Source organism: Pollicipes pollicipes, unplaced genomic scaffold (genome assembly GCF_011947565.3).
Source record: "Pollicipes pollicipes isolate AB1234 unplaced genomic scaffold, Ppol_2.1 Scaffold_7261;HRSCAF=8764_pilon_pilon_pilon, whole genome shotgun sequence".
Taxonomy (NCBI): Eukaryota; Metazoa; Arthropoda; class Thecostraca; order Pollicipedomorpha; family Pollicipedidae; genus Pollicipes; species Pollicipes pollicipes.
In genome coordinates this window covers 46640210-46663063 of record NW_023597054.1, presented here as the reverse complement: position 1 = coordinate 46663063, position 22854 = coordinate 46640210, and the positions used below count along the sequence as shown (strand labels likewise).

Here is a 22854-nt window from a genome sequence, read left to right as displayed (position 1 = left end):
GCTTGTCGGCCAGTAAGGCACTGCGGACCCCTGACCGACGCAGGAGTCCCTCATTGTTGCGGGGACCCCGGCCAATGCAAATCCCGGCCCAGCCTTATTCCTGCTCGGGAAATGAGACTGAAACGGAGCCGGCTGTTCAGTATTGGTGGTCTCTAGCCGAAAGAAAGGAATGCGCTGCGCCAGTGGTGCCCAAAGGGTGCAAGAGGCCCTCTGACCGACATTTCAGGTCACGGTCCTATGGCTGGGGGCCGTTCTTTCTGTAACCTGCAGCCAGCCCTCGAGCCCTTCGGGCCCTTTAGGGGTTGTGATATATTGGATGTTATAACACATTAGTAGTTGTGATACATTAGGTGTTTCGAACAATAGATATTATGATACATTAGTGGTTACGAACATTAGGTGCTGCGATAATCCCCCGACTTGGGGCCACTTGCCAACACGGGGCCCCCGGCTGAGGCCGATACAGAGCCCACAATTCGGTACTGGTGGTGCCTGACCGACAAAGAGGCTCTCGCCGACTAGCGGCCCAAGTGGCACAAGGGGCCCAGGTGGCACGAGGGGCCCAAGTGGCACGAGGGGCCCAAGTGGCACAAGGGTCCCAAGTGGCACCAGGGACCCAAGTGGCGCAAAGGGCCCTCTGACTGGCATTCGAGGGTCCGGCCCGCAGGGCCAAGCCCCTCAAATGTGAGCTCTGGTCAGCCCTTCGGGCCCTTAATCATCGGCGCCAACAGTCGTTTCGGGCCGCACGGGTGATGCCTGCGTCATTGGACCCAGTCCCCCGTCTGGGGCCCGGCTTGAGCCAAGAGGAAATACTGACTGGGATCGCCCCTTACCCTATAAATACGCCACTGCCTCTGCCCCTACGGATTTGGTGGCTCAAGTCTTCTCCTTGTTCAAGAAAGACTGGCTTAACTCCTGGCCTCGACCGTAATGAAGCGAGCTTGAAAATGAATGCTCGATCTGCCAAAACCCGCCAAAACCAATTCGCGACTTAAATAAATACATCGCCATAGTGCGTCGATGTGCGTTTTGGGTCTCGACTGTAAGGAATAAGATGTGTGGATATCATATTTCAACAACAAACGTAATTTGATCACTTACAAAGTATGCCGTACGATTTTATGGAGTGCCTTTTCAGGTGTGTAACATGTTGAAATAAGGTTGATATTGTTTGATATTTACCTTGATCCGACTTCTGATAGTATTCGTCACTAGACGAAAAATAAACAGCCGAAAATGGCGGACGAGGAACAGGTACTGTTTAATCTCCCACACGATACGTGTTTTTACTAGTTTTTCACTCAAACATGGTAGGCAAGATAAACGTCGGCTATTGATTCAAGTATTTGCCTTTTCGTGGGACGTTCATTGTGACCTAGTTATTGGTATATCCCGCCAAAAATGCATTTTTCTATTGCGTCGTATTTGAATATGTCGGCATCTAGCCATCGATTTGCGCTCTACAAATGACATTATGCATATTGATTGATGTCTGTCTCTGTTTTTTACAGCAAGTGCAGCAACTAGAGATACTATGTACACGGCTGTACGAATCTACAGATCCACTGCAGAGGGCAGAAGCAGAAAAAACACTGGTTCAGTTTCAAAATGCTCCTGATACTTTGAACAAATGTCAGCTACTCCTTCAGAGAGCTGACTCTCCATACTCACAGCTGCTTGCTGCCACAACCCTGACAAAGCTGGTGACCAGAAATGTGCAGTCCATCTCTCTTCAGCAAAGGATTGACATGAGTAAGTTGCATGGTGGTGGCAGTTGTGAATGATTTTTCTAGACTACAGATTGTGGTAGACCTAGGTAAGGTCATGTCTGGGCATGGTTGGGGCCAAGTATTAAAAGAGGGGCAATATGGAACAAGATTTAGGCAGTTCCAAGTATCTTGTTGCCATTCTTGCCATGGTTTTGTATGCTGTACTATTGTTTCTGACTGCAATGATACATGTTGCTATGTAGTTTTGAAAGAGCTGGACAAAATTTGTGTTGATGCTTACCTCACCATCATTTTGTTGTTCAGGTCTTGTTTTTTCACCAAAAATGGCTCAGTAATTAAGCTAGATAGGGTTTTATTATGCTGGGAGCTAATATCTACCTTGGTGGGAGTTGTTTTCAACTTGCAACACATGCAATTTAGCATGTTGATTCTGGGTGTGGACTGTGTCAAAACCATGTAAAGGAATCTAATGTACTGGCTTAATTTGCTGAGATATTTTGGGTTGTTCCATTTTTGTTTAGGACATTAATACATTTCCAAGTATTTGTTTTGTAAGACTCATTCTTCCATTAGTCTACTTTTCAAAGATGCTCAGTTACCTCAGCTACCTCAGTTAATTTAAGGCCATCTGCCATGCTCCTATAATGCTGGGATGGTGGCATTATTTACAGAAGAGCTTTCCTGGGGTTCTTTGGATATCCCTTACACACAATTCTTTGTGACTATTCCCTGCATCTGTGATACATTTCCTTTTGGGCTATACAGTTCAATGTGGCAGTGTGATCATTCACTTTGTCCAGCTTGGACCTGACCCTGCAAGAATGTTATTATAAGTGTAGTATGTGTGTTGGTTTTGTAATGGAAGTAACCAATTAATAGTTGATAATGAGGTGTGCACAGTTATCTTACATCCTTAAATGGTCATATGTGTCTGATTGAGATGCAGTAATTACTTCAGATGTGGCTGGAGATGGTCTTTCAATAAGCTGAAACCAGATTCTATCACAATTGAGTTTTTACTAATTTTGGCAAATTGATACCAGCATGCATTGGTGGAAACTTAGAAGTCCTGATTTATTATTAGTTGTTGCTGCAGTCTTGTGCACAATGTAATATAGATTAATATAGGGCAGTGATGTTGCATTGGGGTTCAGCTTTCAGATCGTCTGATACTCATAACTATACCACCCATGGTATTTACTGGTTTTAACAGCTTTGTTACAAAAAGATCCTGTGCCACAATTTCTGCTACTCACCTTTAGCTGCCTTTTCCCAGAGGTGCATTTGTGTTGCATTGATGAGGATGCTTCACTGCCTTTTGACTTCAGGAATATATATATATATATATATATATATATATATATATATATATATATATATATTGTGTGTGTGTGTGTGTGTGTGTGTGTGTGTGTGTGTGTGTGTGTGTGTGTGTGTGTGTGTGTGTGTGTGTGTGTGTGTGTGTGTGTGTGTGTGTGTGTGTGTGTGTGTGTGTGTGTGTGTGTGTGTGTGTGTGTGTGTGTGTGTGTGCGTGCGTGCGTGCGTGCGTGCGTGCGTGCGTGCGTGCGTGCGTGCGTGCGTGCGTGCGTGCGTGCGTGAGTGCGTGCGTGTATACAAAGTTTCTGCTAATATTGCCAATGGTAGGTGGGGCCAAGACATTTTAGTCCATTGAAGTGATCTGACAGATACCATCAGCCAGTTGCTGCCAGCTATGACTGATGTCACCATATTTATTGAGTAATATGTGTCGTGAAGAAATAGCATTACCAGGACATGCCATGTGCTGCCACCAGTGCCAGCTAGTGCTAATGAGATATTCTTCATCATTGATGCCAGCAGGAGTTGAAAGTTTGCAAGGCATTCTTGGGTTAAAAATATGACAAACTGCACCCTAAGCTTCTGGTGTATTTGCTACATCCCATGTTTCCAGGAGTTGTCTTGTTTCACTGCTGTAGTTTTGGAAAGCTTTGTTGTGAACACCTGGCCCATAGGAGGTGATTACACTGATTGTGGTAGTGCTTTAGTCTACAGTGTTGTAACTGAACACAAAACCCTGAGGTGACAGCACTTAAGTTGTTGACAATCTTATGAGGTGAGACAGCCTTATTATCATAGTTTTCTGCTTGTAGAACACAACTTAGGTTCCTCATTGTGGGGCAGATTGCAATCATGGCTTTGGAGCAGATTGTATTGTTTATATTTTAGATAAGAATGTCCAAAGCATCTGCAGTCATAGCATAATGTGCTTGATGATGCCAAGCTCCACTCAAATTAGAGGAGAATCATAGGAGTAGCTCAGGCTGTTCAAACAGTTCCATGAGTTCACAACCAGCTGCAAAATATAAGTTGTAAAGCATGTAAAAAACATCTAAACTCAAAACTGTGCTTACCATTCCTATGTAGTATGATATTGTTCTGTTCATTGAATATGTTTAATCTTGACATTGTGCTGCTGTCTGTCCATTATGTGGTTAGTCTTTAAAATACTTGATCGCATGATATGACAGCAATATCTGGTTTGACACAATACCATCCTCAAGGCATCTGCCCATGCACTGCAGATGGTACAGTCAGCATGTTCTCATGCACATTACCATTACAGGGAACTACATTTTAAACTATCTGGCGACCCGGCCCAAGATGGAGAACTTCGTGGTGCAGGCTCTCGTCACACTGTTCGGGCGTCTGACCAAGCTCGGCTGGTTCGATGCCGCCAAGGACGACTTCGTGTTCAGAAACGTCATCGAAGATGTCTCCGTGTTTCTTCAGGTGGGTGGGTGCGCTCGCGGTCCTTGTTCTGAACTGCCGGGACGAGGCGGTCTGGTGCGCGCTGTCCAGAGCGCTGGACGCTCTCCCTGCACAGGAGCTCCTCCCACTCACGTTGTCCTCGTGCCAGCTTTTACGAGTGCATCTGACAGCGTGCCGTGTCCGGGTGGTCGGGCTGCGTGTGCCCTGCGTCGGCGCCCGGCGGGGCGGCGCGTCACCGATGGTCAGCTGACGACGGCCCCCGCGGCAGGGATCGGTGGAACACTGCATGATCGGCGTCCAGCTGCTCTCCCAGCTGACGGTCGAGATGAACACGCTGACCGACCCGGACGCCATCCGCTCCCTGAACCGGCACCGCAAGACGGCCGCCTCGTTCCGCGACACGTGCCTCTACGAGGTGTTCCAGCTCAGCTGCACCCTGCTCCGTACCGCGCTCGAGAACTGCAAGAACCTCGACTTCAGCGACTCGGCGCAGGTGAGCGTGACCCCGCCGGCCAGCGCTCGAGCCGGGCCACAGGGGGCCAGGGGTGCCGGCTGTTGGGCGGAGGGCGGAGCTATACGTGATCGGCCGGTCGCCGGCTGCCGCTCGCATGCCGGACGTGACGGAGGAGGCGCGCGCCTGTCTGGCAGCGTGCGTGACGCCGGCCTTCGTCTGCGTGTTTCAGCACGGCCTGATGACGCAGCTACTGCGGCTGTCGCAGAACTGCCTCATGTTCGACTTCATCGGCACGTCCACGGACGAGTCGTCGGACGACTTGTGCACGGTGCAGATCCCCACTGCGTGGCGGCCGGCCTTCCGCGACGCCGCTACACTCAGGCTGTTCTTCGATCTCTACGCCGCGCTGCCCTTCTCCCTGTCTTCGCTAGTGAGTGGCGTCCACCCCCAGCCGTGGCTAGCGGGGATGAGGGTGTATGGTGGCCTCCCTGGCATTGTTCGTGGGCGGGATGTGGGGGCGTCCCTATCATTGGAAGTCGCGGAGAGCAGCTGAGTTTTTGGCCTCACACCCAGCGATCTACCGATTGATCTCGCCCAGCTGCGCGCGTCATAATGTTGTATATGGCGTGTTAATGTCTCGGCATTCTGGTAACGTGCATTTTGCTCGTCCGTCCGGCGGTATTTATTTCATTCGGTGGTACAAATGACATTCCAGCCTAAAAACAATGAGCTTAAGCTTTGCCTGATATTTGGCATCAGTGCTGAAAATGTAAAAGTGTGATAAACTGTTCCCAAAGCCGTGATAAGGGAACACGGTCAAAGCAGCGGACGGCCTAGCTCAGCGGGTTGACAGTTCGCCTGCAGCTGTTTAGGGAAAGTTGTGGGTTCGAGACCGGCTGCCGACCTGAGTTTTGTGGTAGCTGGCCGACGCGTCCTAAGCTGTAGCACTGAATGACTTGCAATATGCAGCGTGTCGCTGCACCCCCGAAATTGACATGGAATGTAGCTGTTCCGGAGGAAGTACTGCTTGGTGATAGCTGTAGTGTCACCATTGTTGCTTTGTGCATATTAGTCCCAACATCCGTTCTATGGCGCTTCGGCAATGACGTGTGTTGTTTCTTTGTTTCAGGCGTTGTCGTGTTTAGTGCAAATCGCTTCCGTGCGACGGTCGTTATTCAATAATCAAGAGCGTGCAAAATTTCTCAACCATCTAGTACAAGGCGTCAAAAACGTCCTGCTTAACCCGCAGGTAGGATACCAGGTTAAGTTCCATGTCTGCCAGCAGTCGACCGTGCGCACGCAAAACATGCTTTAATTCTCTGTGATGCGTGGTTGCTTTGTTACAATACTACACCCGATTGTATGGGAGCCACATGCTGTCACAGGGAACAATTTAAGCTTAAACTTAACTAAAACGAACGAAAATACCTTCGCTTTGTGCGGATAAAAACACCAGCACTATCATGAAGATGCTGCCAAATCCGATATTATCCAGGGCTTTTGCGCCTGGATGTCGGCGATACCTGTTACGCTGTCAACAGCTGTTTGCTTTGTTCTGCAGTGGAGCGTGTCACCAGCCGTCTCGTGCAGATACACTGTCTAATGTGGAGGTGACCCCGGAGCACGTGGCGGTGGCCTGTGCGGTGCGCTGAAGGCCAGCACCGTCGGGTCACAGCGCCGTACATCTCGTATGAACGCGACGGCTGGGGTAGTGACATGCGCTTCCCGCTGCAGGGCCTGACGGACGCCAACAACTACCACGAGTTCTGCCGGCTATTGGCGCGGCTTAAGTCCAACTACCAGCTGGGCGAGCTGGTCATGGTGGACAACTACCCGGAGGTGATCCGCGTGGTGGCCAAGTTCACTGTGGAGAGTCTGCAGGTGGGTGGACGCGGTGTCGGCGCAGACGCCGCTGGGGCCGTGGTGGTGCCGCAGCCTGATGTCAGCCGGCCGGCGGCTGTGCTGCGGTGAGATCAGTGATATCGACGCAGCACGTGGTGCAGTGCGTGCCCCCCTCCCCCCCCCCCCCCTCTTCTCAGGGATAGACCCACTCCATGCTCTATGGACACTCGTTGGCGGGTCTGGACGCTGTGTGGCGTCTTATCCGTGGTCCTACTGCGTGACCTGCGCGCGTGCACGACTGACGCCCAGCGCACGGGCCCCGCAGATGTGGCAGTTCGCGCCCAACAGCGTGCACTACCTGCTGAGCCTGTGGCAGCGCATGGTGGCGTCGGTGCCGTACGTGAAGGCGTCGGAGCCGCACCTGCTGGACACCTACACGCCCGAGGTGACCAAGGCGTACATCACCTCCCGGCTGGAGGCGGCCGCCGTCGTGGTCAGGTGAGGCGGCCGTGTACCGGCCCGCGGCGCCCAGCGCCCGCCGGCCGCTAGGTCCGAGGAGCGCGCTGGACAGCGTGGCTGTCACAGTTCACCTCCCGCTGGGATGGTCTGTCGGTACGGTTGACGTGGGTTTTGGTGCCGGTAAGCACGGCCGCCGGGAGCTCCGCGATGAAGTCGATTAATGGCATCAGATAGTTGGACCGAAATTTCTTGACGCCTGGACGTCCCGCAGACACCCTGTTTCGTATGTGTTCTTGTCTGTGCGCCTGCCTCGCCCAAAGTCTACAGAAGGCCGGTGTCGCAGTCCTGCGCCGTGATGCCGGTGGCCGTGGTGGAGCACGTGTGAGATATGACGTCGCCGCGCCGCCGGCCGCTGGCAGGGACGGCCTGGAGGACCCGCTGGACGACCTGGGCATGGTGCAGCAGCAGCTGGACCAGATCAGCACCATCGCCCGCTGCGAGTACAAGAAGACCTGCCGCCTGCTGGTCAGCCTGTTCGACGAGACGGCGCAGGCCTACCAGCAGGCCCTCAACGTTTCCAACCGGCTGGAGATCGCCATCAAGGAGGGTCAGTACACAACGGCACACCCGGCTCGGGTCAGGACGCAGCGGCACGCCCGGCTCGGGTCAGTCAGTACACAGCGGCACACCTGGCTCGGATCAGTCAGTAAGCAGCGGCGTAGCCGGCCCGGGTTAGTACACAGCGGCCTACCCGTCCTGGGTCAGTCAGTGAGCAGCAGCATAGCCGGCCCGGATCAGTCAGTAAGCAGCGGTACACCTGGCCCGGGTCAGTACACAGCCGCCTACCCGGCCCGGATCAGGCAGTAAGCAGCGGCATAGCCGGCCCGGATCAGTCAGTAAGCAGTGGCACACTCGGCCCGGATCAGCAAGCAGCGGCATAGCCGGCCCGGGTCAGTACACAGCGGCCTACCCGGCCCGTATCAGTCAGTAAGCAGCGGCATAGCCGGCCCGGATCAGTCAGTAAGCAGCGGCATAGCCGGCCCGGATCAGTCAGTAAGCAGCGGCATAGCCGGCCCGGATCAGTCAGTAAGCAGCGGAATAGCCGACCCGGGTCAGTACACAGCGGCGTAGCCGGCCCGGATCAGTCAGTAAGCAGCGGCACACCCGGCCCGGGTCAGTAAGCAGCGGCACACCCGGCCCGGGTCAGTAAGCAGCGGCACACCCGGCCCGGGTCAGTAAGCAGCGGCACATCCGGCCCTGGTCAACCACTGCAGCTCATGGGCTTCTTCCCATGCATGCTGTTTGGTGTCTGGTGTACATTTCACATTTGTTTGGTATCCTTGGTTTGCGTATACCATGCATATGCACCCCTGACCTGTGCTCATGGTTTTGTGCGCCACAATGCTGACATCGTTTGAAACACCATTTCATATTTGCTAGTTCCTCCACAACCTGGCGAATCCCGAGTTATAGAAGAATTTTTAGCATATGCAATGATTTGATAGTGCTCGATTTGGTTTCGTAATCGCGAATGATCTGACATATGTTGTGGGCAGTTGTCTTTGCGCTTGTGTTAAATTGTTGGGCCACATCCAACGAAATGTCCGGCCAATTGGAGCCCCAGCCATTTGCATGGGCAACACAGTTCATTTAGTTTCCAAAAAAGCTTCGCCGGTTATTTGACTTCAAGAAACCAAGGGCAAGCAGTGAGATATCGACTGTGGAAATCACATATCGGGTCCAAATTGCCCATTAATGGCCATCGTCACAAAACAGGTCTGCACATCCCGCTGCATCGCTCCCTGATCAGGTGTCCAGTCAGTGGGGTCCCGTGCCCGACCTGCAGCACTGGTCCGCTTCCCTGCAGGGGCACTCCGGGCGGCAGCAGTCGTACGCTGAGTGACCAGGTCATACGCGACCCGATCTGGATATGGACAAGTGCGAGCTAGATCCCGAAAATAAGTCCCAGTGGCACCGCCGACACTCCGGTTTCCCGTGTTTATATATACATACATATATGTGTATCTATGCATATATATATATATATATATATATATATATATATATATATATATATATATTAACACATAATCAGTTGACATCTTACAAAAATGGGCCTTCCAGGATTTCCTGATTAAATGAGGTTATGAAGTGCACATTGGCATATGTTATGAGAACGCTGGAGGTTTAGAGGCATCGCTCATGATCGCCAGTGACAACGCTCGCTTAAGACAATCATGTATAGCACTGCTTGCTTGCTAGCGTCACCCAACCAGCGGCTGATATATTGAATCTCGATTGTTATATGCGACATGGGATCTGGTAATGTTAAAAAGTTATGAGCTGAAGGCTTTTGTCATGACAAAAGATGTGTTACTGCATAATGTGATTTTCGCTGTGTCTGTATTCTCACAACTGGCACATTCGCAACCGATTATCACGTGGCAGTCAACGCCGTTCCCGGGTCTGATCAGTTTCAAATGACACGGAGCCGGCTGGAACCGACTGCCTCGGTCTGGCAATGACCGTCATTTAGCGGCAAGCTTAACGCCCAAATTCATACGCCGCCAGGCACGTCGTGGGCAACGATGTGCGTCTCGGTTTATATACTATACACTGCTGTGCACGCTGTATACGCGCTGTGGCACGATCTGAAGGGTTCTGCTCAATCGTCGATCTGAGCGCTGAACTCAAACAGCTCTTTTTATTTCTCAAATACATGGGTTTGCAGGCTATTTTCACGCTTTGCTAGTTAAGGAAGAAGATGTCTCTTCGCTAGTTAAGTAAAAGGTGTTTCACAGGCCGCCGATAGCTCCCGAGTTAGAGGCCAAACGACAAAGTCTCGCTGTTCTGTTTTGAGATAGTTGAGCTTGCGTCGGCAGCACGCCGCGGCCTGAGGCGCGCTCTCTCCTTGTGTGGGCAGGTCAGCTGACTCGGCTCGTGTACATCATCGGCTCGGCGGTGGGGGGTAGGGTCAGCTTCAACACCAACGACGAGCACGACAGCATGGACGGCGAGCTCATCTGCAGGTGGGAGGCGCCGCCGGCCGCGCACCCACCTCTGCTGTCGCTCGGCTCGTTAGAACCAGCAATGAGCCATTGCTGCACATTTTCTGCCGATCGATTGTGCGTGCATATCGTGCGTCTGTGACATTGAGGCGTGCCAGATCGTTTCCTTGCGTCTGCTCCTCTCATCATGAGCGAGGCGGACAGACTTAATGTCATTTCGGCCGTCATTCCAAAACGATATTAACCTTTGGAAACCATCTGTGCATGATGTAAGGATGATTGGAATTTGGGCTGCGCCCACATCTCCGGTCATTTGGCGCGCATTATGTATGATACAAGCAAATGAGTGGTGGTTCCCTGTGGACAGCGCGCGATGGCCGTCGGCCGGCACTGGTGGCGGCTGGCGGGGCGCGCCCCCCTTGTGTCGGCCGTCCGTACCGTGTCGACGACGCCTCTCGAGCCTGTCGGGCTTGACGCCTCATCTCCGGCCGCGGCAGGGTACTTCAGCTGATGAACCTGACCGACTCGCGGCTGAACCAGGGCGGCTGCGAGAAGCTCGAGCTGGCCACCATCAGCTTCTTCGAACAGTTCAGGAAGATATACGTGGGGGATCAGGTAGGCAGTGCAGCGCACAGAGTGGTACGGATGGATCGCTTTAGGCAGATCTGCGAGTGGAAAGTAGATGTGTTGCGAGCGACGGGGGGGGGGGGGGGGGGGGGCAGACGTGAAGGCCCGGTTCGTATCGCGCCTGGTATCGGCCGTGGCGGTACCGTGGGATCGCGGACGTGTACCCATCCTCACAGCTGACCGCCGGACTAGCGGAGCGGCCTCACTCGCCCGTCGCTGGCCTGACCTGACCCGATGCTGACCCCAGGTGCAGAAGACGGCCAAGGTGTACAGCCGCCTCTCCGAGGTGCTGGGTCTCAGCGACGAGGCCACTGTTCTCAGCGTGTTCATGCGCAAAATGTGAGTGGGCGTGATAGTCGCGTGGGCCTCGCTTTGTGTTGGAAGCACACACGTCACACACACATGTCGCACACCGCTGGTGCAGAACTCCAGTTACTCGCGTCAGGCTCAGGTGCTCAGCAATTGCCTGTTTGCCTTGTGCTTTAGCGTAGCCCAGTGCTGACTGATTGGATGGTCGTGACGCCTCGCTGGTGGCCCGGCCGCGTCAAGTACGTTCGTTGGCGCAGTTGTCTGCTTAGGCCCCGTCGGTACCACGCCAGCCAGTTGTGTCACGGGCTGTGGCTGGATGTGCTGCCACCTGCCGTCAGAATCACGAACCTGAAGTACTGGGGCGGCAGCGAGCAGATCACGTCACGGACGCTGATGCTGCTGAACGACCTGTCGGTCGGCTACAGCAGCGTGCGCAAGCTAGTCAAGCTGGAGGAGGTGCAGTTCCTACTCAACAACCACACGGTGAGCGGGCCCCGGTGCACCCCGGCGACCGGTGGGGAGCACGTCTCTTGAAATGGTCTGACACTTCGTGTAATGGCCATGTGGCATTCTGACAGGACTCCGTCGCGCCTGCGCTAGCTCGATCTGTGATCAGCTGCGGGGAAGCCCAAAGTAAGTGTGCTTGCATTGTACTGTTCTTGTTGGGGCATGACGCTGGTAGTGGGTGTGGGGCATTCCAGTGCCTTGATTCCCTGTTGCAGCAATGCGATTTAGTGCTCTTTGTTCGCGCCCCTGTGTGGCGTCTGATCGCGTCTGGTCTGGTCTCCACAGAGTGACCACTTCCCGTTTCTGGGCGGCGGCGTGGCCGTCAAGGAGATGAAATGTCGCACCATGTTCTACACGTCGCTGGGCCGGCTGCTAATGGTGGATCTGGGCGAGGACGACGACAAGTTCCAGACGTTCATGCAGCCGTTAACGGCCGCCTGCGACGCCATCGGCACGCTCATGTCCAGCGAGGCCAACATGTTCCAGGTGAGCCCGTGTGGTTGGTCGGCCTGCGCTGGGGCGGCTCCCTGCAGGCTCGGCTCCGTGCAGGCTCGGCTCCGTGCAGGGTCGGCCCCGCAGGCTCGGCCCCGTGCAGGCTCGGCCCCGTGCAGGCTCGGCCCCGTGCAGGCTCGGCCCCGTGCAGGGTCGGCCCCGCGGGCTCGGCCGGCGCGGAGACCCCTGGAGTCCGCTGCGGACGGCACAGCTGAACCTCTCCTCGTGCGGGCCGCCAGGGCGAGGAGACCAAGAAGGCGCTGATCGGGCTGGCGCGGGACCTGCGCGGCCTGGTGTTCGCCTTCAACACCAAGGCGTCGTACATGATGCTGTTCGACTGGATCTACCCGGCGTACACGCCAATCCTGCACCGGGCCGTCGAGCTGTGGTACACCGAGCCGCTGCTGACTACGCCCGTGCTGAAGCTGTTCGCCGAGCTGGTACAGAACCGCTCTCAGCGGCTCCAGTTCGACGTCAGCTCGCCGAACGGCATCCTGCTCTTCCGCGAGATGTCCAAGCTGCTCTGCACATACGGTTGGTGGCGGCCGGGCCGCCGGCCTGCAGACTGCTGGACACGTGGGACCGTCATTCCTGGGGTGGCAGCCCGGCCGTGTGAACCATGCGACTCCTGTTACATTCACAGATAATCTGCACGTGCTGTCGTACATCCACGGATATGCCACGAATGGTCGCTTTGCCTGGCAGGTCCAGAAACGTATGCAAAATACAGATGGTCGTCGGGGACAGCGCCGTGCCGTCGTGCGCAGACCATTGTCTGAAATGACTGGTATTGCTAACTGGACTGGTTGGCCAACAGGGGAGAGAATACTGACCATTCCGGAGCTGTCCAAGGACCAAGTGTATCCACTCCGGCTGAAGGGCATCTGCATCTGTTTCTCCATGCTGAAGTCTGCGTTGTGCGGCAACTACGTGAACTTCGGCGGCTTCCGGCTGTACGGCGACGAGGCGCTGGACAACGCGTTGCGAACGTTTGTCAAGCTCCTCCTCTCCGTGCCGCACAGCGATCTCCTGGTGAGTGGGGAGCGGCCTCGCCGCGCGGCGGCGAGACGCTGTCACGCGGCGGCGGCACTGCTGACGCGCACGTCCTTACGTGTTCGCCCGAGGTGTCCGTCCTGTTGGACTTCTGCGGTGTCTTTGCATCTGCTGGTGACGATTTACGAGGCGCTGATTGTTCATTGCAGGGCGTTGGTTCGACATGCTGTTTGTTTATCTCTGCCGGGTGATGGTTTGGTTGGCGTTGATATACAGCCTCACAGGATTGAGTAAGATTCACTCGTCCACCCCACTCAAGGTCTTTGGGGGTCGACGGCAGCATTCGAGAAGTGACGCGCCTGCTTTGACCTGTTGTATGATCGAAGTGAGGCCCATGTGATTTCATGTCATAGCCTGTGGCCCGTGTTCAGAAGTTGAAAAGCATGAACGGAAATTTGGTGGCTCTGCAAATTTGCAAAATTTGGCTGCTCCACTGTCTAAGCTCAGGCTGCAAAATGTTGACCCCAGTCCAGTATTCCAAACGTCAAACCAAAAACTTTTCGATGGCCATCGACCGAGTGGCTCGGCTCGTCGGATCCGGGTCGAGGGTGACGCTGGGAGCAGATATCGCATATCACCTCTTTCCCCTCCAAAAGACATCGACTGTCATCGGATGACTCGGATAGTACGCCATGGACGCTGTATGATCGCGCAGTTGAAGCGTCCGAAAGGTCTCATTAACACCACTGCTACAACTGCGATGATTCGGGGGCGTGCTGTAGGGCTTATTCCGTAGTGTCAACGCGGTGTGCCGGCCGTTGCAGGACTACCCGAAGCTGTCGCAGTCCTACTACGTGCTGCTGGAGTGTCTGTGCCAGGACCACATGGCGTTCCTCTCGTCGCTCGAGCCGCCGGTGTTCCTCTACATCTTCGCGTCCATCTCGGAGGGCCTGCAGGCGCTAGGTGGGAATCTCAACTATTTCACAGGTACAGACGCGTCCGAGGCGGGCGCGGCGGCTGGGCTCACACTGGCGGCGGCGCTCGGGGCTCACACGGGCGCGTGGGACCGTTCTTGCTCTGGCTCCGGCGCCCTCTCCCTCCGTCTCGCTCTGGCTGTCTGGCCCGCTGGCCGCGGTCCGACCGCTCTTTCTCTCTCTCGCTGCGCTCTGTCTCTCTTTCACCGTCCACTCCCCCGCCTTGGTGGCTGAGGTTTACCGCGCCTGTTGCGCTGGGCTGAAGACTGCCCTGTGGTCAATGCTCACTCACATGGTGGTACGCGGCTTGGCTAACACGGGGTGCGGTTAGCATTGTGTACTAAAATGATCGGCAACAGCGGGCGGTCTTCTTCAACATCAGCGTTTGCCCTGTCTTTGACATTGATTGTTGCAAGTGATTAAGCTTCAATCATCGGCTGTTGCGCCGAATTGTGCATGCAAAGAACATGTTAATTTGTCAAATATCTCTAGAGTTGCTGAATGTTTACCCGGGGTCCGATTGGCCGGGGTTTGCGATACGGCTGCTGTGGGCCTGCCCGTGGTAACAGCCGTCCCGCCGGCTCAGCTGAGCGGGGCGGCGCTGGGGCAGCGAACCGAAGGGTGGCGCGGTCGTCCGCGAGCCGCTGGGTGGTGGTGGGGCATGCCCGGCTTGGACCGGGTCCCGTGCGTGGAGCCGCCAGTGGAGCCCGACCGCCCGCCTGGCCCGCCTGCTTGCCTGCCTGTCTGTGTGTGGCTCTCTGGGGCGTCAGCGGGCGGCGCCGACCGCCGTCTGTGGACCTGCTCGGTGCGGCTGCTCCCCCCGTCCGCCGGTCGGCCGGGCCGTCCAGTCCGTTTGGTCACTGCACCACCTGGCCTGCGCCGTCCTGGCCTGCCCACCCGCCCGCCGGCCCGGCGTCCTGTCTTGAGGAGGGCGGCTCCGCCTTGACCGCCGAAACTGGTGGCCAACGCCGGCTGGCTCCATCGTTTGCGAGCAGCGGGCCGCCTGCGTTTTCGTGTGCCGGTCGTGTGTGGAGACTGGAATGGCACTGATGAGCATGGCCACCGCGCGGAACGCGGCGTGTGTTGCGTGGATAGAGCAGAATTTTGCTCTACTAGTATAGCAGGGTATTCGTGGTAGCGCTGAGCAGCCCCCTAACCTGGCGACAGAGTGCTAGTCGCTCCTTATTAGTCCTTCGCCGAGCCGACAGGCGCTCAGGTCCACGACTGACTGACGAAAGAACCACCGAGACCGGCCATAGTGTGACTGTATACCACTGGCGTCGTAGACAAGACCAGTTCTCAAGTGACAGCTCAGCAGTTCAGCAGCGTCCTAAATGCCACGTTGGTCCATGCCTGCGTAGTTGGCAAGATCCTTGGGCGTCGCAGGTGTTTTCTGTTGATGTACGAGTGGCCACACAAATGCGCTAGTTTATGGCCTGCATGTGCTAACGCACTCTCAGACCTAAATGGATGAAGCGAATTTGGTTATATGTCCTGTGATAAAACAAATCTGCTGTATCGCGCGATTCGGTTATGACTGGGTTATTTGCCGCATGAGTTACTATTGCCTTCGTCATCGCCGTTGTGTCCTTACCAGCTACCTTTTCCGTGCGAGATCCTGCGACGCTGATGGCTGCGCTCGTTATTCAGGTGGGATCATAAACAGGCCAAGCCTGATGATGATCGTAATGGAAAGTCTGTGTCAACGTTCGTCGGCGGCGGCGCCCTCGATTACGGCCGCGCGGACGTTTATCGGGAGGGCGGCTTCTGCCCGTCGGACATTACCCACCGTTGCCTCACCAATTGAACAGGCGCGCGAGCTTCCCCGCCCACCCCCTCTTTGTGTGCGGCTCAACTGACTCCTGGGCTTCCGCGTCACCGGTGTCTGCTCTGTCCGCCTCCTGCATGGCCCCACTCCGCATTTCGTGCGCTGCATCTCTAGTGGTCGCCGTGTACCGCGTGGCCGAAAGGCCGGCTCGCGTGTGCCGTCTGCTGTTGGTGTGCATGTATGCTTATATGTTGTTCATTTAAACCTCTCCAACGGCGAAAAGACTGCTCTTGTGTCGTGTCGGCTGTCAAGGTTATAAGGCACGGTAAGACAGGTTAAAAACGGCGCACATGGCAGGCGCCATGCGCCATGCAGACAGGCACACATACTCCCATCGCGTGGCGAGCGTACTGTGGCACCCTCTCCGCGTTTAAAAGCGACAAAGGTCACGCAATATTCATAGCTCGGAGGCAATGTGTTGAAACACGCAGGCGAGGGTATACATAGCAAGCTGCCGCTGCCGACCAGTCTCGGTTCTACAACGCTGGAGGCTGGATCAGTGGCTTGGCGAGGGAAGCGAAGTCGCAGCTCGAAACTGGGCTGGCGTTAGGTGGCCGGCTGCGGTGATCCGCCTCTGCAAATTTTTTGACTAAAGAAGTAGTGCAGTTCCTGCAGTTGGTGGCTGGTGGGCCGCCGAATGGGAGCTGATGTCGCGCGTGAATCAGGCCGATGACGATTCATTTGCACCTTTTTGGCCTGGGCACAGACAGGCGTGTTCCACGTGACATTGTGACCGGGAAGCACGAGTAATCACGAAACACGAAGAAGGAAAAAAAGAAAAAAAGGGAGGCAACCTTTTTGTTCACTTTGCGGCTGCCTCGCTACATCCTTGCGAAATTGAACGCGGGTAGAAACCATGCTCCGACAATTTAGTCAGAAATGAATATTTCAGTTTTGCTAGTGCTGGTTTCAGACCTTGTGAGTGAAACCAGGCATACACAGAAATAGCAGCTGGCTCCCTAGCGGCGTTTAACTGAAGAAGGTAGTCTTTCTATCGGGTGCTCTAATTTGTGAATCGTCTGCGCACGGTACGACGTACGCTGTTGGAACCTGGAGGGATAGATAGTCGCCAAAGATATGGAAGAGAACGGGCCGAGTGGGAAATATTGGAGGCCACCTCCCCTGGTCGCCACGTAAGCCATGCCTGCGTGAAGAGCTGCCGTCGCCTCACTGATCTGCCTTCTCGGAGGCCGCCGGTCCCGGCTCCCGTCGTCGTGAGCCGGCGTCCCGGCTGGGTCCACCGGTGTCCTCCCGCAGCTGGGCCCAGGTCGGCTGCTGCCCCTGCCCCCCCCCCCCCTCTCGGCCGCACCGCGCCGGTGTAGACGCCGGAGCGGCCGGCGCCCACCGCCGGTGCCCGTCCCCGAGTCGACTGGCTGGCCGCTCCGCCGTGTTGCAGATACGAGCCAGCGGCCGGGCCCGCTCACCAAGTTCGGCAAGGTGGGACCGGTGCTCGGTAAGCGGTGTCGACTGGGGCCCGGTGGGAGCGGAGTCTGACGTGGTGCCGCTCGGCTCTCGCCCCGAACTAGAGGCGCCGTGCCGTCAGCTGCATGCCACCCTCTGTGGAGTGTTTGCTTGCCGAGGCCGTGCAGTCTAGTGTCGGCACTAGGCGGTAGTGCTCCAGCGAGTGGGCTGCGGTGGTCAGCTGCCAGCGGCCCGGCGTCTGCTGGCCCGGGTGCTGAGCTGTCTGTGGGCGCCGTCTGTGGCGGGGCTCCCGCCGCAGTGGGTGGCGTCTACTGCGGCGGCCGCGGCGCAGACCGCCCGCTCGTCTCTGCCCCGCTGCTACCCAGCGCCGGCTCTGGCAGGGTGCCGAGGCCAGCGAGCCCGTCTGATCCGTCCCAGCCTCAGGTGCGCCGGTCTCGAGTCCCTCTATTCGCGGCGTCGCTCATGACAAAATCGTATTTCTCGACAATAGCATCGTGTGGGACTCGCGCGACATTGTCCCGTTAAGAAGCGCAACGATGCTCTCATCGGTGTGGCTCACGTGCGGCATCAGCCCCGACCTACCCCCTGCCCTGCTCCAGCCAATGGCTTGGCCACCCTGCATGTCCGGCCCTGCCAGTTGGTTTCTGGCAGCGGCTCATGAAGCCCGGCCACGTACCGGTCGTGTGAGCTCCCTCGGCTGGCCACCGCCGGCGGCCCTGTGCGCGCCAGCCCTGCTGCCCCAGCCGGAGCCGGGGCAGCCCCTGCCGGTCCGGTGTCCGTGCCACCGGACCGGCCGGGACGCATTCCCGGCCGACGGTTGTGCGGCTGCGCTGGTGCTGTCCTGCTCAGGTGGACCGTGGCGCCTGACTCCGGCGGCGAACGGCTCGGACTCGGGACCCCGGCAGCCCCAGCTGTGCCGGCACCCTCCCAGCTGGGGTCGGTGTTGGCGTGGCCACGGCCGACGTGGAGGAGCTCAGGCTCCGTGTCAGAGGCGGGCAATATGGCTGAGATTCGGACGACCTTCTGGGCGCCAGGTGGTGTTGCGGCGCGCCTTCATGACGTGAGTTCGGATGCTGGGAGGAAAGTGCATGGCTTGTTGGTAGATGCGAAGCATTCGCCTTTTGGCCGACATAGTTTTGTAATGATTGTTTTAACTCGTAGCGTTGTGGTAACGTGTATTGTTAAAACCTTATTACGAGCGTCCTTATTGTCGCTGCATCTTACTGCTCCTTGACTCTTAGGTGCAGGAATTTAATCGTGTGTTGACAGTATGACGGCGTCGACCTCGGAAACCGGTTGATTACCTCGACGGCAGATGGTGAAATTGAAGTCTGGCCAAACTCTTGCTTCTACGGATAATCCGCGAAGGCATTCTTATAGAAATATTTAATTTATTCTATGTTCCAATGTCGGTATGTCCCAACGAGAAGTTGCTCTGTTCTTGAACCACAAAATCGCCAAATTGATTTATATATATATATATATATATATATATATATATATATATATATATATATATATATCGCTATATCGATAATAGAAATAAGACGTGACAAAATCGTCTGACTATGGTTGGAGATGAAGGTTGCGGTGATTCAGATTCATCGGGGCCTGATTCCTGACGGAGAAGCCGCTGGCGCTGAATCCACCAGCGTGTGGCGACGGTGACGACCGAGTTATGAGGTGACATGCGGGCACCTGGCTGGGGACAACGTCAAACACAACCCGACGCCAGACAGCCCACTGGTCACGGTCAACCGGTACCCATGAGAGGATGACGCTGGTTATGTGAGGTGCCAAGCTGTCCACGAGATTGTTGCTGGTGCCGGGAGGGGGAGGGAAGGCATAACACCGGACTTTGTGAAGCACTAGCCCCTCCCGCCTCTTTGCCCTCTCCCGACTTGCCAAGGCCTCGTTTACAGGTCAGTAGTGTATTGGTCACAAGACAGCAGGGTAACATGAAACAGTCGAGTTTATCTCCCATCAGAAGCATGCGAGAAGGGGGGTAATTTGACCCATGGTTGCCAGTTTAAGATGAAAATGAAATGCACAGAACAATAGAACGTGCACTGCAACGTATTCATGGAACGGCCTCTGTATTTGGTGGTATTTGAAGGCAGATGCCAAACATTCCGTGCCTGTTCTGTATGGCTTGGCCATTTGGGTGTGCAAAACGAGACATTGCTGTCGTTTTTCACCAGCCTTGATGTGCTAACCGGTGTCGCGCGCCGTGCCGTTGTAGTGCAGGGTAGTGCAGTGTGTACGGGTGTTTGTGGTGCCGGCGCGGCCGGTCCATCCGGCACTGACGGCGCCTCCGCCGACTGACCACCCCGTCCGCTGCCGCGTCCTCAGACACGATGGTGTGCACCGGCTGCTGCGCCACGCTCGACCATATAGTCACCTTCACGTTCAAACAGCTGGCTCTCAAAGGTGGGTTGTGCCAGTGGCTGCTGCCGGGCCAGTCGGGTCGCGTGGTCCCCTCCGCGGCCGAGGTCGCTGAGCTGGCGGTCGAGGCTCGGGCGGCCGGGCTCACACCCGACAGTCGGAGAGTGCGCAGCCAGGTCAGCGGCCGGCGGCGGATTGAGAGCCGCCCGGCGTCGCTGCGGTGTGATTCCCGTGCCGTCATGACTGGCGTCGACCCCGGTCGGAAATGACGGCTGTCCTTGGGAAATTGGCACATTCCATCAATATGGCCATCAACTGGAGCGGCTTCTGCGCCTGATCATTTCCGGCGCTGCGACGACGGCTGAGGGAGATGACCCGGCCCGGCCCCGCCCGGCTGTTGGGCTGGCGTTTGTGGTCGGCGGTGGGTCACAAACGTCAAATCATTTTCACTGTTGTGATTGAAGGTTAAGTTAAGCATGTGGAACAACTTTGGCGTCACACATTCCGAGCAAGTGCCGGTTTGGAGCTTCTCTAAGACCTATTGATAATATCGGTTATGTTTGTGTTGTTCACGCACGTGATGCCAGTAGGTGATGGCGGCAGTGGCCAGGTCAAACCCAAACAGCACAAGGAACTTGATTGCAGCAGTGTATTCAAAAACGGCAATCGTAGGTGGTTGCGTATCATGAGCCTTGCCAGAAGCTATGTGTGCGGGCCGGTCCCGCGTGATGGGGTATTGTGGCTAACGTGGCTCGGCCGGCCGGCCGGCCGTGCAGGCAAGAAGAAGTCGGCGCACAACGCCAGCGGCCAGGCCATCCTGCAGATTCTGGAGTTGCACCCGGAGATCTTGCAGCGGCTGCTGGCCACCGTGCTCAACATAATCATGTACGAGGACTGCCGCAACCAGTGGTCCATGTCGCGACCGCTGCTGGGCCTCATCCTGCTGAACGAGGAGGTGGGTGCGGCAGGGGCTAGCCCGGTCTGGCTAGGTCTGAACCACCGCCGCGTCAGGGGACGTTTAGGCAGGGCTCGGGCGCAGTGCCAGCCGCTTGTGCTGCTGCTTGTCGGCCGGTGGCCGTGCTGTGGAGGCAAACTGAAGGGCCGAAACGGCACCGCCGAGGCCGGGCCGGTGCCGGCGCCGCAGAGCCTGCTGTCGTCCTGAGCGCGTGTCGTGCCGCTGTGCCCCGGACCGCGTGACAGCAGTCGGGCAGGCGGCTGAGCGTGTGACTGTGGCGCCGGGTGGTCGCCGACGCGTGACCGGTGGCGTCTGGTGCCGTGGGCCGCAGTACTTCGCCAGCTTACGGGAGCAGATGATCGCGAGCTACCCTCCGGACCGCCAGACGGCGATCCGGGCCGCCTTCGATTCGCTGATGGACGGCATCGAGCGCAACCTGCTCACCAAAAACCGGGACAGGTGAGGAGGCCGGCTCCCAGCTGGCGGGCGGTGCGCTGGGGCCTAGGTCACTAACGCCTGCTCTAGCGGTGGTCCTGATGATGCTTGGTGGACTTCTTCTTTTGTAGCTGCGCGTATCGTGGGTTGCAGCTGGATGTCATGAGCGTCAGAGCTGAAGTGCAATGTCCAGTTTTTAGCGCGAACCACTTGTTGCCAATCATGAGCCTGGCTTGGAACTGCGTATTATGCATGCATGGATGCAGGCCGGCTGGCTGGCCGCATATCGCCATGCTTTGCGCCGGCCTGTGACACCGCGCCCGCCGGTCGCCTGCAGGTTCACGCAGAACCTGACCACCTTCCGGCGGGACGTGAACGACCCGTCGAGGAGCCCGACGGGCCAGGGCGGCCCGGCCGGCCCCGGCTTCGGCGACTCGGCCATGATGACGTAGCGCCGCCGGTCGGCGGCGGCGGACGGCCGACGGCCGGGACCACGCCGCCACGGCCAGACAGTCTTTCCAGGCGGGGGCGGGCCGCGCCGCCGCCGCTGCTCGCCGCCCCTCTAGCGCCGCTCGCGTTTTGTACGGGTGCCGACCGCGGCGGCCCGCAGCGTGACCGGAATCAATACATGTGAAGTGTCTTAGCGGCCGAGTGTGCGGCGGCAGCGGAGAGGCTCCGTGTGTCATGCCGTTTTATTGAGTACCGAGACGACTACAGCAGGTGAGCGCCGAGAGCAGCCGGGCGGCGCGGGCGGAGCGGCGCAGACGGAGACAGAGAGACAGAGGAGAGAGAGGGAGTCAGAGAGAGGACACGGGATTATTGCACAACGGCGACGAAGAGCTAGAGGATCTAGTGAGAGGTGGGAGGACATCGACTGTACAGAGGGGAAGTGGGGCCGGATGGAGTCGCCCAGTGGCGGGGCGCCCGCACCGAGCGCGTATTGCTACACACAGAAGACTCATTATGCACACGACACTTAGCTTCGCACTTACCCGCTCGCACGCTACCGACACAACTCATTTAATGGCACCGTTCAATTATCAAATGTACAAGTTCGTTGTGAGAACCTTGCGGCGGCGGTGGCCTCGCCGGCCGTGGCTAGAGCTACGACACCGAAGACGAAACGTCTGGAAGCTCGAGATTATCCGATGCGGCGAGTCGGCGCGAATTTACCGAGGATTTTGGCACACACGGCAGCGATTTCGGAAGCTTGCACGGCTGTTGGAGGAATGGCGGCGACTGAAAGACAAACTAGGCAACGCCTTCCAGTAAATTTGGCCAGTACGAAAATAAACTTATTGAGTGGCGCGCCACCGTAAATGGAATGCATGTGTTGCAGTTGTACGATGGCAGGCCGGCGCCGCCCGGCCGCCACTGACGACGAGACATTGCTGCACCCTACGCTGAGGTCTGCTAGTCACACCGACCGACCGACTGAGACATCTACTGGCACGGCTATCGTTGGCACATGGCGTCCTGTCCCTGCTCGACACCGTATGGAAGCACTATCGTTCACCCACGCGCTATTCACAGTCGGCGCGCTGGCGGGCGCCGGGCGCGACGCCGGCGCCCCTAGCGGCCGCCCCCCGCACTACGGTACGCGTTGTGTGCTGCATGGCCGCGGAGTATGTACAGGCGACTGCGCCGCGGCCGTCGCCCGAGGCAAGGCACGGTCAGGCCACGGCA

The 22854-nt window shown here is 56.8% G+C and overlaps 1 protein-coding gene across 1 annotated transcript; it reads left to right on the top strand.

The window, feature by feature from the left end:
* The first annotated feature begins 1466 nt into the window (after positions 1-1466).
* LOC119111525 (exportin-7) lies at positions 1467-21634 on the top strand. Its single transcript, XM_037235340.1, has 20 exons — positions 1467-1752; positions 4333-4499; positions 4747-4971; positions 5162-5362; positions 6062-6181; positions 6667-6813; positions 7100-7272; positions 7653-7840; positions 10157-10262; positions 10739-10856; positions 11116-11207; positions 11516-11660; positions 11970-12170; positions 12416-12710; positions 12994-13208; positions 13994-14132; positions 19746-19823; positions 20555-20733; positions 21065-21192; positions 21506-21634. The coding sequence occupies exons 1-20, from the start codon at positions 1467-1469 to the stop codon at positions 21618-21620; spliced, it is 3318 nt and encodes a 1105-aa protein (XP_037091235.1). The 3' UTR covers positions 21621-21634.
* The last annotated feature ends 1220 nt before the right edge of the window (positions 21635-22854 follow it).

Bases quoted from the DNA above. Each gene is read 5' to 3' on its own strand.
- LOC119111525 (XM_037235340.1), top strand. From the start codon at position 1,467: ATGACATTATGCATATTGATTGATGTCTGTCTCTGTTTTTTACAGCAA. The intron at 12,711-12,993 runs GTTGGTGGCGGC...GTTGGCCAACAG, and splicing joins CAAGCTGCTCTGCACATACG to GGGAGAGAATACTGACCATT. The intron at 19,824-20,554 runs GTGGGTTGTGCC...CCGGCCGTGCAG, and splicing joins CAAACAGCTGGCTCTCAAAG to GCAAGAAGAAGTCGGCGCAC.